At 37.2% G+C, this 20,766-nt stretch overlaps 1 protein-coding gene across 2 annotated transcripts in view; it reads left to right on the forward strand.

The window, feature by feature from the left end:
* LOC149244028 (disease resistance protein Roq1-like) overlaps positions 1-20,766 on the forward strand; it is a 105,604-nt gene that overhangs the window by 39,673 nt on the left and 45,165 nt on the right. Inside the window, exons 2-5 of one of the 2 annotated variants that reach the window (XM_089374722.1) lie at positions 10,794-11,333; positions 11,453-12,461; positions 12,543-12,716; positions 12,844-13,164. The exons of the other annotated variant lie outside the window; for it this stretch is intronic. Coding sequence (XP_089230848.1) covers positions 10,858-11,333; positions 11,453-12,461; positions 12,543-12,716; positions 12,844-13,164 — 1,980 coding nt within the window. The 5' untranslated portion in view covers positions 10,794-10,857. The remainder of the gene's footprint in view (positions 1-10,793; positions 11,334-11,452; positions 12,462-12,542; positions 12,717-12,843; positions 13,165-20,766) is intronic. 2 annotated transcript variants of the gene reach the window in all.

Consider the following 20,766-nt stretch of genomic DNA (forward strand, 5'->3'; position numbering starts at 1 on the left):
TCCCCGATCTCTTCAAAACTTTGTGAGCTCCTTTGAGTCATTCTATCCTCCATTTGATATGAGAATTTTGACATATTATCCTTTTTTCTTTTCTCCTACGATGTTAAATTATTTGAACTTTCTAAATCTCTCTAGTTTGATTTTGAAAAAATACACCGAAAATTTTCCATTGAAATCATCAATAAATGTTAGAAAATAAAGGCTTCCACTAATGGAATGAAATTGAATGGTCCACATATATTTTTTGTGGACGAGTCTAGATTCTTTTGGCTCAATAGGAGGCTTATGGAAAACTGTCTCTTTGATGTTTTCCAACAATTCAACTTTCACAAGTGTTAGTTTGCTCATTTAATATGGACAGTCCCTTAGCCATTGATTGTTTTTTCAAGAGACTAGAAGTCATAAGATGTATGTGAGCATACCTAAAATGTTGCAATAAAGTCTCGTCTATAGTTAAGACATTTTGTGCATATGACTATGATAGATTTACACTTCTCATAATTAGTGGGAGTATTTTTTTTTTCACATTTGAACCTTTGCAGTAGGGCTTTTATTAGGTGAATTATCTAAGACTATGCATGTGGAATCCTTTAATATGATATCATAACCATGTTGATTAACTGTCCAATATTTTACATACTATTTATAAGATTTGGTACATAAAAGATATCAAAGATATCTTTCTTTTCATTTTTCTCAGTGAGAATAAACACAACACCTTTGCCTATGGCCTTAACGCTAGAATCATCTTCTAAATTAATTTCAAATTGGATGGATCTATCAATGCTAAGAAACAACGTCTTGTTACTTATTGTGTGATTACCATAGCCACTCTCCACACAACCAAAGAACTTTTTTTTGATCTTCTTCAATGGTTTGACATTAGACGAACAGTGACACAAATGTTTTTTTTCGATGTTGGAGACATTAGCCCTATCCTTGTTTAGATCTAAGTATTTCTTTCTTCATTCACTTTCATAATGCCCATACTCTTTGTGGTATTGACATGGTACCCTGGACTTGTCTTTTCATCTTTTACCTCCTCCCCTTGATTATGAGAGTCTTGGCTAACTAATCGTCTTATTGTTTTGCTTGATAATTACCTCTGCCTCTTTGACCTCTATCTCTCTCTGCCTATGCCTCTACCAACGAGTGCCTATGTCTTAAATGCATGTTCTAAAGACTCATTTTCCATATTGATTCTTGACTCATCCAATAAAAGAGACTCCATCAATTCTTCTACTATTTGTGTGGACATATCTTTCGACTCTTTTACAATAGTGATATCCATCTCAAACTGCATATGTAGGATTCTAAGAAATTTTTCCACTATTTTGCTAATCTTCAATTGTCTATTTATGAGTTTTGAGCTGATTACAACTCTAATCACTCGATTCACGAACTAGTCAATGATTTTTACTTTCTTCATCTTAAGTGTTTCAAACTCTCTCCTAAGCTTTTGAAACTTAATAGCCCTCACTTTGTCATTATCTTGATATGTTAACTCTAGAAAAATTGAGCCATCTATTAAACTCTAGATCCAAAATTTGGCGTCCCATTTCTGCAAGTTAATTGTTTAAGCATTAATCATGGTCTAGAAATTTCTTTGATCTATCACTACAAAGTCATTGTCCATTACTTCTTAATCTATCTCTACAAAGTCATTGTACATTACTTCCTAACATTCTTGCACCTACAATAAAATATTCATTTCTAAAGACTAAAAAAGATGAGTCCTTTTTAACTTATAATATTTGTATAACCATTAAAAAAATTATAATATCAAAATTTCTCTCTAATATTCTCATAATCACACATTTTTTTAATAATCAATGATTTACTTTATATGTTTTACTTTTACAGGTAAATACGAGAGCTTTTAAAAAATTATTATGAAAATATCAATCACAATTTAAATATGAAAATATTATGGAGGAAAAATATTATGCACACGTCCAGGAATGAAATACAATATTAATGGAAAAATATATATATATATATAATACTCAAATCCTAACCTCCAAACATAAAACCTTTCATTTAATTTAACGAAAAATTTTAATTAAAATTTAAATATCCGAATTTTAATTCTAAATTTCTCAATGACGGCATCTTTGGTTCAATAGTGGCCGAAAGGTTATGGGTAGATCAAGGCAACAATGGCTACCGCCTTTCTTTGGCTATTTCTCGCAGACACATTGAGTAAATTATGCTTTCAAATTAATAATAAATATAAGGTCAAAACTATACGCAGAGACATTGAGTAAATTCAATTGCAAATTCATGGGGTATTGCTTGCGCTTTTCGTTATTCTTTTTTTCCTTACAATGAACCATGCACTTTTTAAATGGTTTAGAACTAATAACTCTTTAAATGGTTTAGAACTAATAACTGTTAAAAATATGTATAACTAATAAGCATTTTTAGAATTATTTAGAACTAACCATTTTAAAAATATTTCTAAATAATAGCTAACTACCAAACTGATTTGATACGCAGAAATATTATATTTTAATAAATATGTTATTTGATTTTGACCGTGGTATCTCTTAAAAGTGTCAAAAGAACAATATCTCTTTTATGTGTTGAATGTTTACATGTATAGTTTTTCATAAACAAAGTTAGATGCATAGTTTTTCAAATATCTCTTTTATTTGTTGAATGTTTATATGTATAGCTTTTTATACACAAAGTTGGATGCATAGATTTTCAATTTTGAGTATTGGTATTGGTTTGTTGATATATATATATATATATATATATATATATATATATATATATATATATATATATATATATATATATATATATATATATATATATATATATATATATATATATATATATATCGAAGTTAATAATTATTATTATATAGTTTAAAAAAAATTGTAATTAAAAAATATTATTAATGGTTTTATTTCTGGAGTATTTTTTATTAAATTAAGTTGTTTTATATAATTTGTCAAAATCATATTTAAAATTATTGTTAATATGGAGTAGTTTTTCATTTAAATTTATTTTTTAAATTTAATTTTATTATATAGATTATTACATTCAAGCATAAGTTTATTTTAAGTTTGATGTTTAATTTATGTTTTATATATATATATATATATTAAATTTAGTAAAAATTTAATTATTTTAGTTACTAATTTTAAATTTTAATACTTTAAGTAAAGTTCAAATATTGTATGAAAATATTTCTTATATTTTTAAATTTTAGTTTCTAAATTATTGAGATGAGTTAGACCATAAATTTTAAAGCAAATTTAGATGAAGATAATTCAAATTAAAATAAGAAACTAAATTAAGATAAATTTGAATCAAAACTAAAAGAAAATAGTAATGATTATATTATTATTTTCTAATTAATTTTAAACAAATGTAAATTAAGTTTTTGATAGAGTTCTTTTAAAATTGTAAAATATCGTTGAATCTTGTACCATGGTTTATATTGAAATTAAGTTTGAGGAATTTTTATTTTTTTAATAATTGAATATACAAGATTTGATACTAAAAGAGTATTTTTGATCTAATATAGTATATAACATATCACTCAATCTTATACCATATAACATATCACTCAATCTTATACCATGATATATATCGAAATTGAATTTGAAAATATTTGAATTTTTAATAATTGAATATACAAGATTTGAGATTATTTATTTCATTAGGTTTTATATTTTAGAATTATATTAGAAAAGTTGAAGTATGTGATATATATTTTAAGCAAAATACAAATTTAACTTTATTGTTAATTGAATTTTATATTTTGGAATTATATTACAAAAGTATATAAACAAAATAAAAATTTAAATTCTAATAGTTGACTTATTAATATTTAATATTATATTTATATATTAAATATAATATTTAATATTCTCGGAATGCTCCCCACTGTTGCGGATTTTTCTGATAAAATCCCAAAAACAAAGAAAATAAACTCCACAGAGGCAATGCTCTGTTTCTACCTTTCCAGGATCTTTTGTGCATAGGGAAGCTTTTTTTTTTTTTTAAATTACTGAGGAACAGAGTATTTCAACACCATAAAAACATTTCTATTCATCAAAATATATGCCTGATACATATTCATCCTCTTTGCTGAGAGGGATTCACCACAAAAATACATTCAACCAAAAACATTTACTTTGTCTCCACATGAGAATTTACTGTGTTAGGTAAAATTCTCATTTACATTCACTGCTGTGAAAACGTATTACTTACTGGTGTAAAACCTTCTTTTACATACTGTTGTAAAAACAAAATTTACACAGTCTTACAAAACATATGCGCTCCTCTCTGTTCTTTTCTTCATGCACTGCTCTGCAAATTCTCTCTGTTCTCTTTCGCTGCCGTTCTTTTCTTCATGCACTGCTCTGCAAATTCTCTCTGTTCTCTTTCGCTGCCCCCCGAGCTCTCACATATTACAAAAAGTCAACAAAACAAAACAATATACGAGCTCCTTCTTCTTTTGGATATTACATTGTGTAAAAACAAAAATTAACACAAAGTCCATGCTTTTCTTTAAATGCACCATACCTATCTTTAAGTTCTCCACACGTTCGTGCATAGAAAAAAAATATTAAAAATAAAATATTTACCAACCATCCTACGAACACATTTAATTTCATTAAATTACTTTAACGGCGGTCAACCCAAAAACTTTTACTCCACGCAATGTTTTAGTTCGATGTTGGTTTGTATGCAGCTTCAAACGATCAACGGCGGAGAACATTCAAGCGAATCGGACGGTGGACAACAATATCGGAAACCATTACATGACTGAACAATACGTTCCGAAATTTTACGTTGGCTGACGTATGGCGAGTGACACGCGGCGCCACCACAGTTTATCGGAGTCGCTCGCCGGAAGATTCCATCATCGGAAAGTTGGTGCGAAATATTTCAGGCAAGTTTCGTGAACGGTTTCTGGCAATGGTACGGCTGCGCAGTTGAAATTACACATTCAACACTCCCCTTTAATTTCAACTGCTGGGCATTCAGTCATACCGAGACACTTCCTCAAAAATTCAAAGTTTTTCTGATTCAATGGCTTTGTCAAAATGTTTGCAACCTGTTCCTGAGTCCTGCAATGTTCTAGGATAATTTCTCCATTGTTCACCAATTCTCTGATGTAGTGAAACCTTGTATCAATGTGTTTCGTTCTCTTATGAAACACTGAATTCTTTGACAATGCAATAGCTGAGCTATTGTCACAAAAGATCATTGTCACTTTTGCCTGCTCTTGGCCTAAGCTTCTCAACATTCTTCTCATCCACACTGCTTGACATGCTGCTGCTGTAGCTGCCACATATTCAGCCTCTGCTGTAGACAATGCTACAATGGACTGCTTCTTAGAAGCCCATGAAATGGCTCCTGAACCCATATGAAAAACATAACCGGAAGTGCTTTTCCGATCATCTACACTTCCAGCCCAATCACTATCAGTGTATCCAATTAAATCTGAATGTTCTGAGGCATTATATAAAATTCCAAACATTTTGGTACCTTTCACATACCTCAAAATTCTTTTTGCTGCCTGCCAATGTGCCTCCTTTGGCCTCTCCATGAATCTGGAAATTAAACTAACAACAAACATAATGTCAGGCCTAATTGTTGTTAAATACATAAGACTGTCAACAATACTTTTGTACAAACTAGGATCAAAATCCTTGCTGCTGTCCTCTCTGCTGAGCTTTAATCCCATTACTGTGGGAGTGATCACTGCCTTGCATTCTTGCATGTTAAATCTGCCCAATACTTGATTTATATATCTTGCTTGTGAGATAAAAATTCCTTTTTCATTTTGATCTACTTCTATGCCTAAGAAGTATCTCAAGAAACCCATGTCAGTCATTTCAAATTCTTCCTTCATGACTGATTTAAAATTCTTAATGAGCTGATCATCATTACCTGTGAAAATCACATCATCAACATACAAGACAACAATCAAAATTTTACCATCCTTTTCTTTGATGTAGACGGTGGGTTCTCCTTCACACTTGTCGAATTCATTATCCAATAGATATGAATCTATCCTGCTGTACCATGCTCTTGGCGCTTGCTTCAGCCCATAAAGAGCCTTCTTCAATTTGCACACTTTGTGCTCTTCACCTTTCTTCTCATAGCCGAGAGGCTGTTCAATGTACACCTCTTCTTTTAACACTCCATTTAGGAATGTTGACTTCACGTCCATTTGGTAGAATTTCCATTTGTTTTGTGCTGCTATGGACAACACTGCTCTCACGGTTTCCATTCTTGCAACCGGTGCGAAAGTCTCCTCATAATCTCTTCCATACTGCTGCTTGTATCCTTTGACAACCAGCCTTGCCTTGTGTCTTTCTATCTTGCCTTCAGCATTGCTTTTGGTCTTATAGACCCATTTCACTCCAATAACTTCTTTACCTTTTGGTAGCTCAACCAAATCCCATGTTTTGTTTCTCTCTATGGCATTAATTTCCTCATCCATAGCTTCTATCCATTTCCTATCTTTAATTGCATCCTCGAAATGAATAGGATCATCAACATGACAATACAAGGCAAATAAGGAATTCATTCCTTCATCATAAATATCACTTAGATTTCTAAACTTCTTACCTCTTTCATTTGGTGTGCAAGTGCTTGAAGATGCACTTGAATTTCCTCCTTGTGGTGTGCTTGGAGAAGCACTCTCATTTATCCTCAATGGTGTCCCTTGCTGTCCTTGTGTTGGCGCTGCTGTTTGGGGATGCATTTCAGCCACCTCCTCATCATCTTCATCATGAGACAAACAGTTTTTAACATTCACTATTTTCTCTATGCTTCCATCCCAAGCTTCCTCTTCAATGAATTGAACATCTCTGCTGACGAAAAACTTCTTGGTAGATGGGATATACAACCTGTAGGCTTTGGATTCCTCACTGTATCCAATGAAAAGACATTTCTCCCCTTTGCTGTCCAACTTCCTCCTTAGTTGATCTGGTATGTGTGCATAGGCCACACATCCAAAAACTCTCATGTGGGTGACTCCTTGCTTTCTCCCACTCCATGCTTCTTCTGGCACCTTGTTCATCACTGCTTTTGTAGGACACCTGTTCAAAATATACATTGCACAATTTACAGCTTCAGCCCAATAATCATTTGGCAAGTGCTTTGCCTTCAGCATGCTCCTCGCCATATCCATGATGGTCCTGTTCTTCCTTTCAGCAACTCCATTTTGCTGCGGAGTGTACCTTGCTGTAAACTGTTTATGAATTCCATTTTCTCTACAAAATCTTAGGAATTCCTTGGAGATATACTCACCTCCTCTATCAGTTCTCAAAACTTTTATATGCAGTCCGCTTTGGTTTTCCACAAATGCCTTGAAGTTTTGGAATTTCTCAAACACTTCACTTTTGTTTTTAAGGAAATATATCCAAGTCTTTCTTGTAAAGTCATCAATGAATGTTAGGAAATATTGGCTGCCTGCTAGTGATGGAGCTTGCATCGGTCCATATAAATCTGAGTGGATGATCTCTAAGGGTGTCTTTGCCCTTATGCTCTTCCCTGATGGAAAACTTTCTCTGTGTTGTTTTCCCAAAATGCAACCTTCACAAAGGCTGTCCGGTTTCTCTATCAATAGTAATCCTCTTACCATTCCTTTCCTACTCAACAAGTTTAGACCTCCAAAATTGAGATGTCCAAATCTTAAGTGCCACAACCAATTTTCATCCATTGGCACGCTTTGGAAAGCCTCTTGGGTAACTGCTGCAATTTCTCCTTTGTTTTTCAAATCTGCCCTTATCCTGAGAGGGAACATCCTGTTCCTTGTCATCTTCACTTCAGCAATGCATCTTTTGCTGGGTGCTATATCCATGATGGTGCACACATCATTCTCAAAGAAAACATTGTAACCCTTTTGAACAAGCTGTCCAATACTCAAAAGGTTACATCTCATTCCAGGGACATAGTAGACATCTGCTATGGTTTTCCTTTCTCCTTGCTTTGTAAATATTTTTACCTCCCCTTTTCCCATAACAGAGATTTTGCTATCAGTTCCTAGTGTAACTTCTGATTTCATATTCTAATCTAGAGCAGAAAAGAAGGCTATGTTTCCAGTCATATGGTTGCTGCAACCTGAGTCTAAAAACCATATGTCTTCACTGTTTGTTTCAGCCATGTTACAAGCTAACAACACATTATTTTGGCTGCTGTTTTCTCTAGTGACATTTTCATTTTCTCTATTGTTCATATCATGCTGCTTCTTCCTACATTCACTGGCATAATGCCCATACTTTTTACAATAATAGCATTGGACATTGGATTTTTCATACCTTTGTCCTTGAGCATGTTGTTGTCCTCTTTGTTGGCTGCTGCTTTGGCCTTGGTTCTGATTTGGATTGCTGCCTCTTCCTTGTGCATTTGCTGGGCTGTTCCTTCCACCTCTGTTCTGGGTTCTGCCTCTTCCTCTTTTGTTTCCTCTGCCTTGACCTCTTCCTCTTCCAAAGGACATCTGGGTCTTGAAGGCTTGCTCTAGAGATGAGTTTTCATTTCTACTCAACCTCTGCTCATGTGTTATCAGTGATACATGTAGCTCATCAACTGAATAGTTTGAGAGATCCTTTGTCTCTTCAATGGTGGTGACTATGGCATCAAACCTTGAGGGTAAGACCCTCAATATTTTCTCCACAATCCTTCTATCTTCAATGGTTTCTCCATGAGTCCTCATCTGTGTGACCAAACCAATTACATGTGTGAAGAATGAGTCAATATTATCTGACTCCTTCATGCTCAGATTCTCAAAATCCTTCCTCAGCAATTGTAGTTTTGCTGTTTTCACTCTCTCCATGCCTTGATAGGCTGTCTTGAGGGTTTGCCATGCTTCATTGGCTGTCTTAGCTGCTGCTAACCTTGGAAACACGCTTCCATGCACTGCTTGATACAAGAAGAAAAGGGCTTTTGAATCCTTCTTCTTGCAGCTCTTCAGCAGATCTCTCTCTCCCTGAGTTAATGCATTGAACTCAGTTTCATTTGCTGGTTCTTCAAAACCTTCCTCAACTATTTCCCATAAGTCTTGGGAAGCAAACAAGGCTTTCATTGTTATTGCCCAATAGTCATAGTTTTTACCATCAAATAATGGGAGCTGCATACCCATGCTATTACTGGTGCTTGTTCCAGCCATTCTTGCAGCCTCAACTATGCTTCAATTTCTTGACTGTGTATTTTAAAACAACTGACTGCTTCTTCAACAACACATAAAAAACTTTGTGAAATACCTGAGTATTCTCTTGACTAAGCCTTCACTCTGCTTGAGAAGTTTTACAGTTGCAACAAACTCCTCCCTTCAGCTTCTTGAACACCTTCAAAGAGCCTAAGCCTGCTCTGATACCACTGTTGGGGATTTTTCTGATAAAATTCCAAAAACAAAGAAAATAAACTCCACAGAGGCAATGCTCTGTTTCTACCTTTCCAGGATCTTTTGTGCACAGGGAAGCTTTTTTTAAAAAAAAAATTACTGAGGAACAGAGTATTTCAACACCATAAAAGCATTTCTATTCATCAAAATATATGCCTGATACATATTCATCCTCGGCTGAGAGGGATTCACCACAAAAATACATTCAACCAAAAACATTTACTTTGTCTCCACATGAGAATTTACTGTGTTAAGTAAAATTCTCATTTGCATTCACTGCTGTGAAAACGTATTACTCACTGGTGTAAAACCTTCTTTTACATACTGCTGTAAAAACAAAATTTACACAGGCTTACAAAACATATGCGCTCCTCTCTGTTCTTTTCTTCATGCGCGCAAATTCTCTCTGTTATCTTTCGCTGCCACCGAGCTCTCACATATTACAAAAAGTCAACAAAACAAAACAATATACGAGCTCCTTCTTCTTTTGGATATTACATTGTGTAAAAACAAAAATTAACACAAAGTCCATGCTTTTCTTTAAATGCACCATACCTATCTTTAAGTTCTCCATACGTTCGTGCATAAAAAAAAAATATTAAAAATAAAATATTTACCAACCATCCTACGAACACATTTAATTTCATTAAATTACTTTAACGGCGGTCAACCCAAAAACTTTTACTCCACGCAATGTTTTAATTCGATGTTGGTTTGTATGCAGCTTCAAATGATCAACGGCGGAGAACATTCAAGCGAATCGGACGGTGGACAACAATATCGGAAACCATTACATGACTGAACAATACGTTCCGAAATTTTACGTTCGCTGACGTATGGCGAGTGACACGCGGGGCCACCACAGTTTATCGGAGTCGCTCGCCGGAAGATTCCATTGTCGGAAAGTTGGTGCGAAATATTTCAGGCAGGTTTCGTGAACGGTTTCTGGCGATGGTACGGCTGCGCAGTGGAAATTACACATTCAACAAAGCTGAACCTAAATGTGCTTATGCTAGTATTTAGTAGCTGTAGCTGTGTTTCCAGGTTAAAACTGTAAACCTAGTGGAGTAGTGAAGAGAGGTTTGTTTGGTAAATGTTAAGTTTGGAAATTTTAAAATCTGTCTCTCCTCAATCCACCTGCTCAGCCTATCGCGGTAAGTTTCAAAAGAAAAAAGATTACATAGCGGATATACATGTGGAATTGTTCAATAGTAGGTTCTATTAATCATGCCCCTTGAGGAGCGGGATGTGGGATATCACGCTAAATTCAACCATTAATCGCTCTCTTTTACAATTAAAGTGAAAGTTCGCTCTCTTATAAAGTTAATCGTGGCAAACGCTTCATTCTATTCATTGACGACAATGCTCGTTTTTGTCAATGTTTCCTCATTGCTGTCATCGATATCTCTTCCAGGCATAGCGTTCCCCAATTTCGATCGGGGACACCATATCTCCTTCTGTAGAACGTCATTCTTCTAATGGAGCAACAGCCAGGTGCATACCACGTTTTCATAAATCACAGGGGACCGGATGTGAAGAAAAGCCTGGCCAGCCTTATCTACAATCGCCTCACAATCTGTCACGGGCTGCGTGTCTTCCTCGATAAGGATGAGATTCGCACGGGAGAGACTATCTCAAATGCAATCCACACCGCCATTCAGAGTGCCTATGTTCACATTACCATTTTTTCTGAGCGCTATGCTGAATCATGGTGGTGCTTGGAGGAACTGTACTGGATTTTAAGATCATATCATAAGCACAACAGGAAGGTTATTCCGGTGTTCTGTGGTGTTCAGCCTGCATACCTTCGTCACATTGAGAGCGGATGTTATAAAAATGCCTTTGATCAACACCAAAGCAAAGGGAGAGTCTCCACGGAAGAGATCGAAAAATGGAAGAAGACCCTCAGCGAGGCCGCGGATATTTCTGGCATATTCTTCAAACCGAACGAAAGGTGAATACATCCTTTTTTTTCCTTTCTTACAGAATCTAACTGATATATATAATTCCTATCTACTTTTCTCAATTCTAGACATAATGAGTCAATATATCTGTTCTGTATGCCATTTTCAGTGACTATGGGGAAATTTTGGAGGATATTGTGGGAAAAGTGTTAAAAGAGGTATTTAAATGGGGATCATTATATGTCGCCAAATACCCAGTCGGCCTCGACCATGTGGCGGAGGATCCCCTGATCAATGCAATTCTGAAACAAAGCGATGTCAGCGACACGATGATTGTGGGGATTGCGGGAATGAGCGGAATAGGAAAAACAACTCTCGCTAAATATCTATACAACCTGAGACGTCTAAGTTTTAATGGCAAGTCATGTTTTCTTTCTAATGTCAGAACAAAAGATTTGGCTAAGTTGCAACAGAAGCTCGTCTCTGATCTGCTTGGCTATACTCAGGATTTGCAGGATATTGACAGTATCGACGAAGGAAGGCGTCTTTTACCACATTGTCCCATTCTCCTTGTTTTGGATGATGTTGATCAGATTGATAAAATAAATGATCTTTTAGACATTGATTCAGTGGGGCGTGGGAGTCTCATATTGATCACAGCTCGTGATAAAGATTTACTGAGACGCTCTTCTGCAGAAACTGTCTTGTATGATGTAAAGCCATTAAATAAACAGCATGCCCGAGATCTCTTCTGCCAATATGCTTTTCGTGAATCCAAACCATCCAAAGAATTAGAAGATTCAGTAGAGGAGTTCTTGAAAATTTGTAATGGGTTGCCTTTGGCATTAAAAGTTTTGGGAGGACACTTTGTTGGCAAGTCGGACAAAGATTACTGGAAGCGGCAGTTGAAAAGGTTCTCTACAACTCCGGATCAAGAATTAATACGAAACTTAAAAGTTTGCTACGATGCTCTCAACGATGAGGAGAAGGAAGCATTTTTGGACATCGGTTGCTTCTTAGTAGGAGAAGAGACAGAATTAGCAATTAGAGTGTTGAGCGGGTTATATGGCAGCAACATCGTGCACTCCCTTGAAAGGCTACATCATAAATGCCTTGTGGAATTCCATTATGACGTTCAGTGGGATGATGAAATTGAATGCAGAAAACCGGAGGATCCAGTAAGTATTATATATGTCTCTTCTAGCTTTACAAACCTTGTCATCTTACCTTTGCCGTAACTATTTAATTTGTTTCTTCAGATGATTGGTGACGATGATCCCTCCTTAAAGTATCGGGGTTATAAACTTGCAATGCACGATCAACTTAGGCAACTGGCGAGACATATTGCCCGACAAGATTTTCCCGTGTTGCCAACGTGTAAACCGCTTCGGGTTAGCTGCTCCGATGATATGATCGAATTGAGTGAATCCCACGTATGCATGATTATTTTTAGCCTTATTCATTTATTTATTGTTTATCGTCGTTGAGATTGGCCTCCCTTAGGTAACAAGGTTAATCCACTAAGTTGCACCATTTTAATTAACTTTATGTGATTGTCAGGGCGCATCACATTTACCAATACGAGGAATTCGCACCTCGAGAGATGAGAGTCCGCCGGATTTCGCTAGTTTCAGAGGCGAATGTGTCTATCTATTAGTGCTGGAAGTTCCCATAGATTTGTGGTCACTGGTGGGATCGTGGAAGCTCTCGGGTGAATTGGTATGGCTTCGCTTGCGCAATTTCCGGTTTGAGTCCATACCTTTTCAATCTTACATTCGTCTTCCAAAGTTAAGAGTTTTGGAACTTGAGGGCCATATAGACAATATCGATCAGTTTTTCCGAAATTTTGATCTGGCTTACATGGATCGCAATTTTAGTAAGGTAACACGTCTTGACTGATTCAATTAGTGCACAGTATTTTATTATGAGAAAATGAAACTAACGACCTCAGTGTTGACGGCAGTGCCGCAAACCAATATACAAGTATTGTGACACATACATTAATCCGATGTTCAAATTTCTCTCCATATTAACAGATCCAAGATTCCATATTCATATAAATTTCAGAAATCGTATAATCTGAAATCCGGATCGATCTATTAAGCATAGATATAGTTAAAAATATTCCAATTTCATATTTCTCTCTACTTTGACAGATCCAAGATTTCATTATGTTACCAGTTTTTAAAATAGTTATCGTTTGCAAGCAGCCATGTTCGCGCTTAAATGAGTTGAACATTAGCGGAATGGAGAACGAACTTCCAAGTACCTCGAGCAGCAGCTCAACTCTCAATGCGGGACATTCGATGAAGGTTTCAGAAAATTATAGCTCGTCTGCCGTCCAGCAAGAAGGTGTCATGCCACATCTAATCGGTTTTCTAAAATGGACTGGATTGGAATACTTGTGTAAGATGGTTTTAACAAATCTATCAACTCTACAATCACTCCCAGTCAATTTTGGGGAACTTGCAAGGTTAAGACATTTAGATCTATCTGGTTGCACTAATCTGACAGAATTGCCAAAATCATTCTCCAAGTTATTGCATCTGCAGTATTTGTCATTACGAGGATGCTGGAGTCTGTCCATCCCGCCGGATATTTTGGGACGAATTTCCACACTAGAGTATATTGACTTCAAAGGATGTGTTCAATTGGTAACCTTGCCAGAGGGAATCCCATATCAAAGGCATCTGAGATATCTGAATTTACTATCTACCTGTTTGTCACATTTACCGGAGGAGGTGGAACAACTCGGCAACTTAAAACAACTGAGAATAGGAAGCCGACAGTTGACGAGGTTACCACGTTCTGTGGCCCATTTGAGGGGATTAACAGAGTTGATTATGATTAAATGCCACCATCTACAGTGCTTCTCACCAGAAGGAATTGCAGCGCCGAATATCAAATTTTTGGCAGTAGACTTTTGTCCAATAGCATACTTTAGTTTTCAAAAGGATCAGCAGACCATGGGCGTTTTAAGAGATCTCACTTTGAAGAGAACATCCATATCCGAGATATGCATGGCTGAAGCTGTTTACCCGTGGCTCCAAACAATTAATCTTTCAGAAAATATTCAGCTAAAGCAGGTTATTGCGTTGCCATCAGCATTAGTAAGAGTGAACCTGCAAGACTGCTCGCAGTTGGAGACACTGAACCTTTCAACTCTCGTGAACCTTAAATTTCTCAACATAAATGGTTGTATCGCTCTGGAAACCCTTGGTGTATGTTGGGGATTTTTAAACGGGAAAATACCAAAACCAAACAAACATTAACACCACAGAGGCAATGCTCTGTTTCCACTGTTCCAGGACCTTTTGCACATGGAAGCCTTTTAATAAAAATTGACTGAACACAGTATTACACAGCCATAAAAAACATTTCTATTGATTAAAATATAAAGCCTCAAACAACATTCATCCTCTTTGCTGAGAGGGATTTACCAAAACTTACATTCACCCATCAAAACTCTGTTTTCACCTGAGAAATTACTGTGCTGGGTTTACTGCAGTAAAACCCATTTTTACATTTGCTGGTGTAAAACTATTTTACACATACTGCTGTAAATTTATTTTACACATACAGTAAACTTTTCATTACATTCACAATCTCAAAAAATACCTGAACACTCTTTTCTCCTGCATTTCAATGCATACCCAATACATTAAAAAAGATCCATGCATTGCTGTGCAATATCTTCCCCTGCTTCACATGCTGGTCTTCATTCTGAGCACTCCCTGCTCTTTCGCTGCTGCGCGTTACACCACTATCATGTGCAACAATAACTTTACGCTATATCCCTCATGCACTGCTGTGCACTCTCTCCTTTTTCATGCACTGCTGTGCACACTATTCTTTTGCTCTACCCAAGCTCACATATTACAAAAAAAATGCTCAACACAATTACAACCCTCATAAAAAAACACGCACATACATCGTGCGCAAAAAAACATATCACAATACATTTTCATGTTTTATTTCTACGCACTACTATACACCTTTTCATTGTAATACATAATGGTCAACGCACACACCTAATATAAAAGCAATATATTTTGTGCCCATACCCATATTAAAAAAGTGCCTCACCAAAACTTCGTAAATGCCCATAACTATTTAAGGCGGGCCTCCACCAACCTTCATAAATGCATTAAATGGCTCAGCGTTTCCTCCACGGCGGTCAACGGAAATCCTCACACGCCACGCAAACCAGTGATTTGCCGCAGGCCGTATGTAGCTTCAGAGATCAACGGCGGAGGACGATCAGGCTGATCGGACGGCGGTGGTGAATATCGGAGGGCAGTTTGCAGCAGGACTTTAACCCCCGAGAAAATGACGTTGCGTTACGTCAGGGCAATGACACGCGTCTGCACCAAATCCCATCGGAGCCAAGTATACGGAAACTGCTTTTCGCTGGTAGGCGGTCCGAGAAAGTTAAGCAGGTTTCTGGTTTCGCTTTGGCGGTTTTGGGTGAGGTACGCACGGAGTTGAAATTAGATTTCAACACTCCCCTTTAATTTCAACTGCTGGGCATTCAATCTTACCCAAACACTTCCTCACATAGAGGGATTCACCAACTGCTTCTGATGCAGTTCCACACACAACAAAGTTGTCTTCCTCTTAATAGAGGGATTAACCTGAAACTGTGCTTAAGAGCACCTTCCTCATGACAGAGGGATTCACCATGTGACTGTGCTTAAGAGCACCTTCCTCATGACAGAGGGATTCACCATTACAATGTGCTGAAGAGAACCTTCCTCTTGATAGAGGGATTCACCTGTTATAAAAACATCTTCCTCTTGACAGAGGGATTTACCAAACAATGCTAAAAAGCATCTTCCTCTCAACAGAGGGTTTCACCAAATGACTGCTGCAAATGCAGTTCCAAAACAAACAATCATTGCACTGCTGTGTGTGCAAACTCATTACAATGTTCTTTTATGCTGATGCATATTCTCTGCTGCACTGTTGTGCCATCTTCTTTACTGTGTCTACCCCACACTGCTGTGTCTACACTTGTTGTTGTGTTGCTGCACTTCTCTTACATTTCTTTGCAAACTCTGCATTGCTGTGCCTTCCCTTTCTCACATTCACACTGTTGTGTGAGAATTCTTTACTTGCGCACTTATGCGTGCTTCCCTTCTTCACAATGGGAAAACTTTTCTTCACGCTGCTGCGTGCTTCCCTTCACTCATTACAATCATACTTCTGTTGTGTCTCACTTGCATTTCAGATGCAACCAACACACTCACTGCACTTACATTTACTGCTGTAAAGAAAAAAAAATTCTTTTACATGTGCTGCTGTCCATTACCTTTCATTTCTTCAACAAAACTTCATGCTGCTGCATTTTTCACATTTGCATTGTTGTGTGCTTCTCCTTCTTGTCATCATGTTGCTGTCCATAACTTGCTGCTGCATTGCCTCTGCAATTTGCACTGTCGCTACCTTTTGTTTCATCATATTGTTGTGCCCATACTCTTGGCACTTCATTCTCCACACAAAAAATAACACGGGCTGCTGCCTTTTCTTATGCACCCTTGCTTCACACAATCTTCAGTTTCATTTTTTTAACACAATGCACTGCTGTGCAATTCCTTTCATTTTTCTGCTGCCACACATTATCATTCACCCATGTGCATTAAAAGTCTGCTGCCCCTATTTTTTTATGCATTTCTTTGCATGCTGCATTGCATAAAAAAAATTACATTTTTTTTACTGCTGTGTGAAAGAATTTCATTGCATTCTCAGCCACTGGGCATTTACGCTCTACTGCGTTTTGCCTTCTTCTCATTTTCTTCTCACTGTTTTGCATTTTCATTCCCAATACAAAACATTTCCATCTGCTGTGTATTATACTCACTCTGCTGTGAATATATTTTCTCACTTTTCATAGAAGGAAACTACCTTCCATAGCTATGCATTTCAATGCATGTGCACCACAAAAAGAATTTTAAACTGTTGTTCATTCTAATCCATGTGCTCCAAAAAAAATTCCCAAACTGCTGTTTTATGTTCTGTTTTCCCACTGCTGTGAGGGTCTTCTTGCTTTGCATACTTCTTATTTCGCTGCTGCTCTTTACATTTCAGCGCTGCCATCTTTTCTTCTTTATGCATTTCTGTGCATATTGCATAAACACAAAGCAAAAACATTGCTGATTTCATCACTGCTGCATATTACCTTTCAGAGGGATTAACAAAGATTTCATTTGCAACTGCTGCGCTGCAATACATCCTCCATCAACAAATGACTGTTAATACAGTTCAGCAAACAAAAAATTCAAGCTCCCCTTTAATGTGTGCTTGTCTTCTTTTGGCAGACTCTTCTCAAAACAAATTTAGATCAGCTGCGTTGCTTAAGGGGCTTTCACACTGTATTTCTTTTCTTCTCCATACTTGTGTAACTTTCTTCTTTTGCATGGGTCTAGCTTGCATAGCAGCCCATCTTAAGTTACAATCTCGTGCCATATGCCCAATGTTATGACACTTGAAACATTCAACATTGTTCATGAATAACATTTCATGATTTCTTCTAAAATTGTTTCTTGGAGATTGTCGGGGACCACAACATCTATCTTTATGAAATGCTCTACAGTCTTTTGCCATATGACCAAAGTTTGAACAAGCATAACAGTAACCATAAAATGAACTTTGGTACCTGGGAGATTGAGGTTTTCTTGATGTACTTCTGAAGCCTTGCTGCCTTGAGATCCTTTGATGATCACCATTGCCTCTTGCCTCTTTGACATCAGCTACATTTCTTCTTGAAGCTGGTTCTCTTCTTGGAGCAGGATTTCTTCTATTGCAGCCTTCATTTTTCTCCTTGCCTTTGCTGGAACTAGGAGCATCATCACCTCTTTCTGGCTTCTTCACATCTCCCTTGCTTAAGACATCCTCATCCTTGTTTGAGGGTTCAGCTACATACCCAAGTCCTGATTTATCATATGGAGATCTGTGATAGCTGAGCATGTCATCCAAAGCTTGAGAGCTCTTCATGATCTTGTTCATCCCTTCAACCTTCTTCCTGAGGAGAACAATCTCTTCTTCTAACTTTTCACATTCATTATTTTTCTTTGCAAGCTGTCCCTCAGTTTCTTCCTTGCTACGAGTAGCTTCAGCTGCTGCTATTTTAAAGGAGATAAAGTCTGTCTTCATTTTGGAGATTTCTTCATCTTTTGCTTGACTGCTCTTCATTTTCTTTTCAGCTCCTTGTACCTGCTTCCTGGCTTCTTGTAGTTCAGACTTAAGGGAGGAGACCTCTACCTTGTACTGTCCAATCTCTTCTACAAGCTTGTTCACCCTCATTTGCCTTTGTTCAAGTTGACTTGTCAAGGCATCTGCCTGCTTCTTTGCTTCATTCAGCTGATTTGTCATGAATATGACTTCTTCATGATGTTTCTTCTTGCATTGATCAAGCTCCTTCTTAAGCTTGGTAAGCTCTTCATCCCTTTCTTTTACTTGAAGCTTGATGAGGTCAAGCTTTTCATTCTCTGCTTCTATGATGGGTTCTTCTTGACTCATTGTCATGGTCAGTGCTCCCTTTGCATGAAGGTCATGCAGTCTGTCCCATATATCCTTTGCTGATGAATATTTTCCTAGATTCTTCTTCACAGAATCAGGGAGTCCATCCAAGATTAGTTTTGCTGCTTGTGCATCATACTCCATGGATTCTTTATCTATCTTGATGTCATCAATCACTGACTCCCAGACTTCAATCCCCTCAGACATTAGGAAAGCCCTCATCATTATTTCCCATACATCAAAGTTTCCATCAAACTTTGGAACCTCAAATACAATGCTTTCAAATAGATTCCCTTCTAGTTTAGTAGAGGAGGGAGACACATTTTTAACAGGCTTGGAGGCTTTCTTCTTTGACCTTGCCATTCTTATCTAGGCTTTAAATCCTTGACTGTTTTTTTTAAATCACTGACTGTTCTTTTAATAATAACTCAAAAACTTGAGAAATACCTGAATCCCTTTGGCTGAAACTTCACACTGCTGGAGAAGTTTGACTGCTGCAACCACACCTTCCTTCAGCTTCTTTGAGTCTTCAAAGAGCCTGGACTAGCTCCGATACCACTGTTGGGGATTTTTAAACGGGAAAATACCAAAACCAAACAAACATTAACACCACAGAGGCAATGCTCTGTTTCCACTGTTCCAGGACCTTTTGCACATGGAAGCCTTTTAATAAAAACTGACTGAACACAGTATTACACAGCCATAAAAAACATTTCTATTGATTAAAATATAAAGCCTCAAACAACATTCATCCTCTTTCTGAGAGGGATTTACCAAAACTTACATTCACCCATCAAAACTCTGTTTTCACCTGAGAAATTACTGTGCTGGGTTTACTGCAGTAAAACCCATTTTTACATTTGCTGGTGTAAAACTATTTTACACATACTGCTGTAAATTTATTTTACACATACAGTAAACTTTTCATTACATTCACAATCTCAAAAAATACCTGAACACTCTTTTCTCCTGCATTTCAATGCATACCAATACATTAAAAAAAGATCCATGCATTGTTGTGCAATATCTTCCCCTGCTTCACATGCTGGTCTTCATTCTGAGCACTCCCTGCTCTTTCGCTGCTGCGCGTTACACCACTATCATGTGCAACAATAACTTTACGCTATATCCCTCATGCACTGCTGTGCACTCTCTCCTTTTTCATGCACTGCTGTGCACACTATTCTTTTGCTCTACCCAAGCTCACATATTACAAAAAAAATGCTCAACACAATTACAACCCTCATAAAAAAACACGCACATACATCGTGCGCAAAAAAACATATCACAATACATTTTCATGTTTTATTTCTACGCACTACTATACACCTTTTCATTGTAATACATAATGGTCAACGCACACACCTAATATAAAAGCAATATATTTTGTGCCCATACCCATATTAAAAAAGTGCCTCACCAAAACTTCGTAAATGCCCATAACTATTTAAGGCGGGCCTCCACCAACCTTCATAAATGCATTAAATGGCTCAGCGTTTCCTCCACGGCGGTCAACGGAAATCCTCACACGCCACGCAAACCAGTGATTTGCCGCAGGCCGTATGTAGCTTCAGAGATCAACGGCGGAGGACGATCAGGCTGATCGGACGGCGGTGGTGAATATCGGAGGGCAGTTTGCAGCAGGACTTTAACCCCCGAGAAAATGACGTTGCGTTACGTCAGGGCAATGACACGCGTCTGCACCAAATCCCATCGGAGCCAAGTATACGGAAACTGCTTTTCGCTGGTAGGCGGTCCGAGAAAGTTAAGCAGGTTTCTGGTTTCGCTTTGGCGGTTTTGGGTGAGGTACGCACGGAGTTGAAATTAGATTTCAACAGTGTACGAGGTCTGATATCTGTAGAAGAGATTGAAGCAGAGAGGTGTTGGAAGCTGAAGCGAATAGGAGGAATAAATAGCCTAAAATGTTTGAATTGTCTGAAGATTTCAACGGACAATAAAATTTTC

The sequence above is a fragment of the Pinus tabuliformis genome, chromosome 8 (genome assembly GCF_031772625.1).
Source record: "Pinus tabuliformis cultivar Carrire ecotype Pingquan chromosome 8, CPIR1, whole genome shotgun sequence".
Classification (NCBI taxonomy): domain Eukaryota; kingdom Viridiplantae; phylum Streptophyta; class Pinopsida; order Pinales; family Pinaceae; genus Pinus; species Pinus tabuliformis.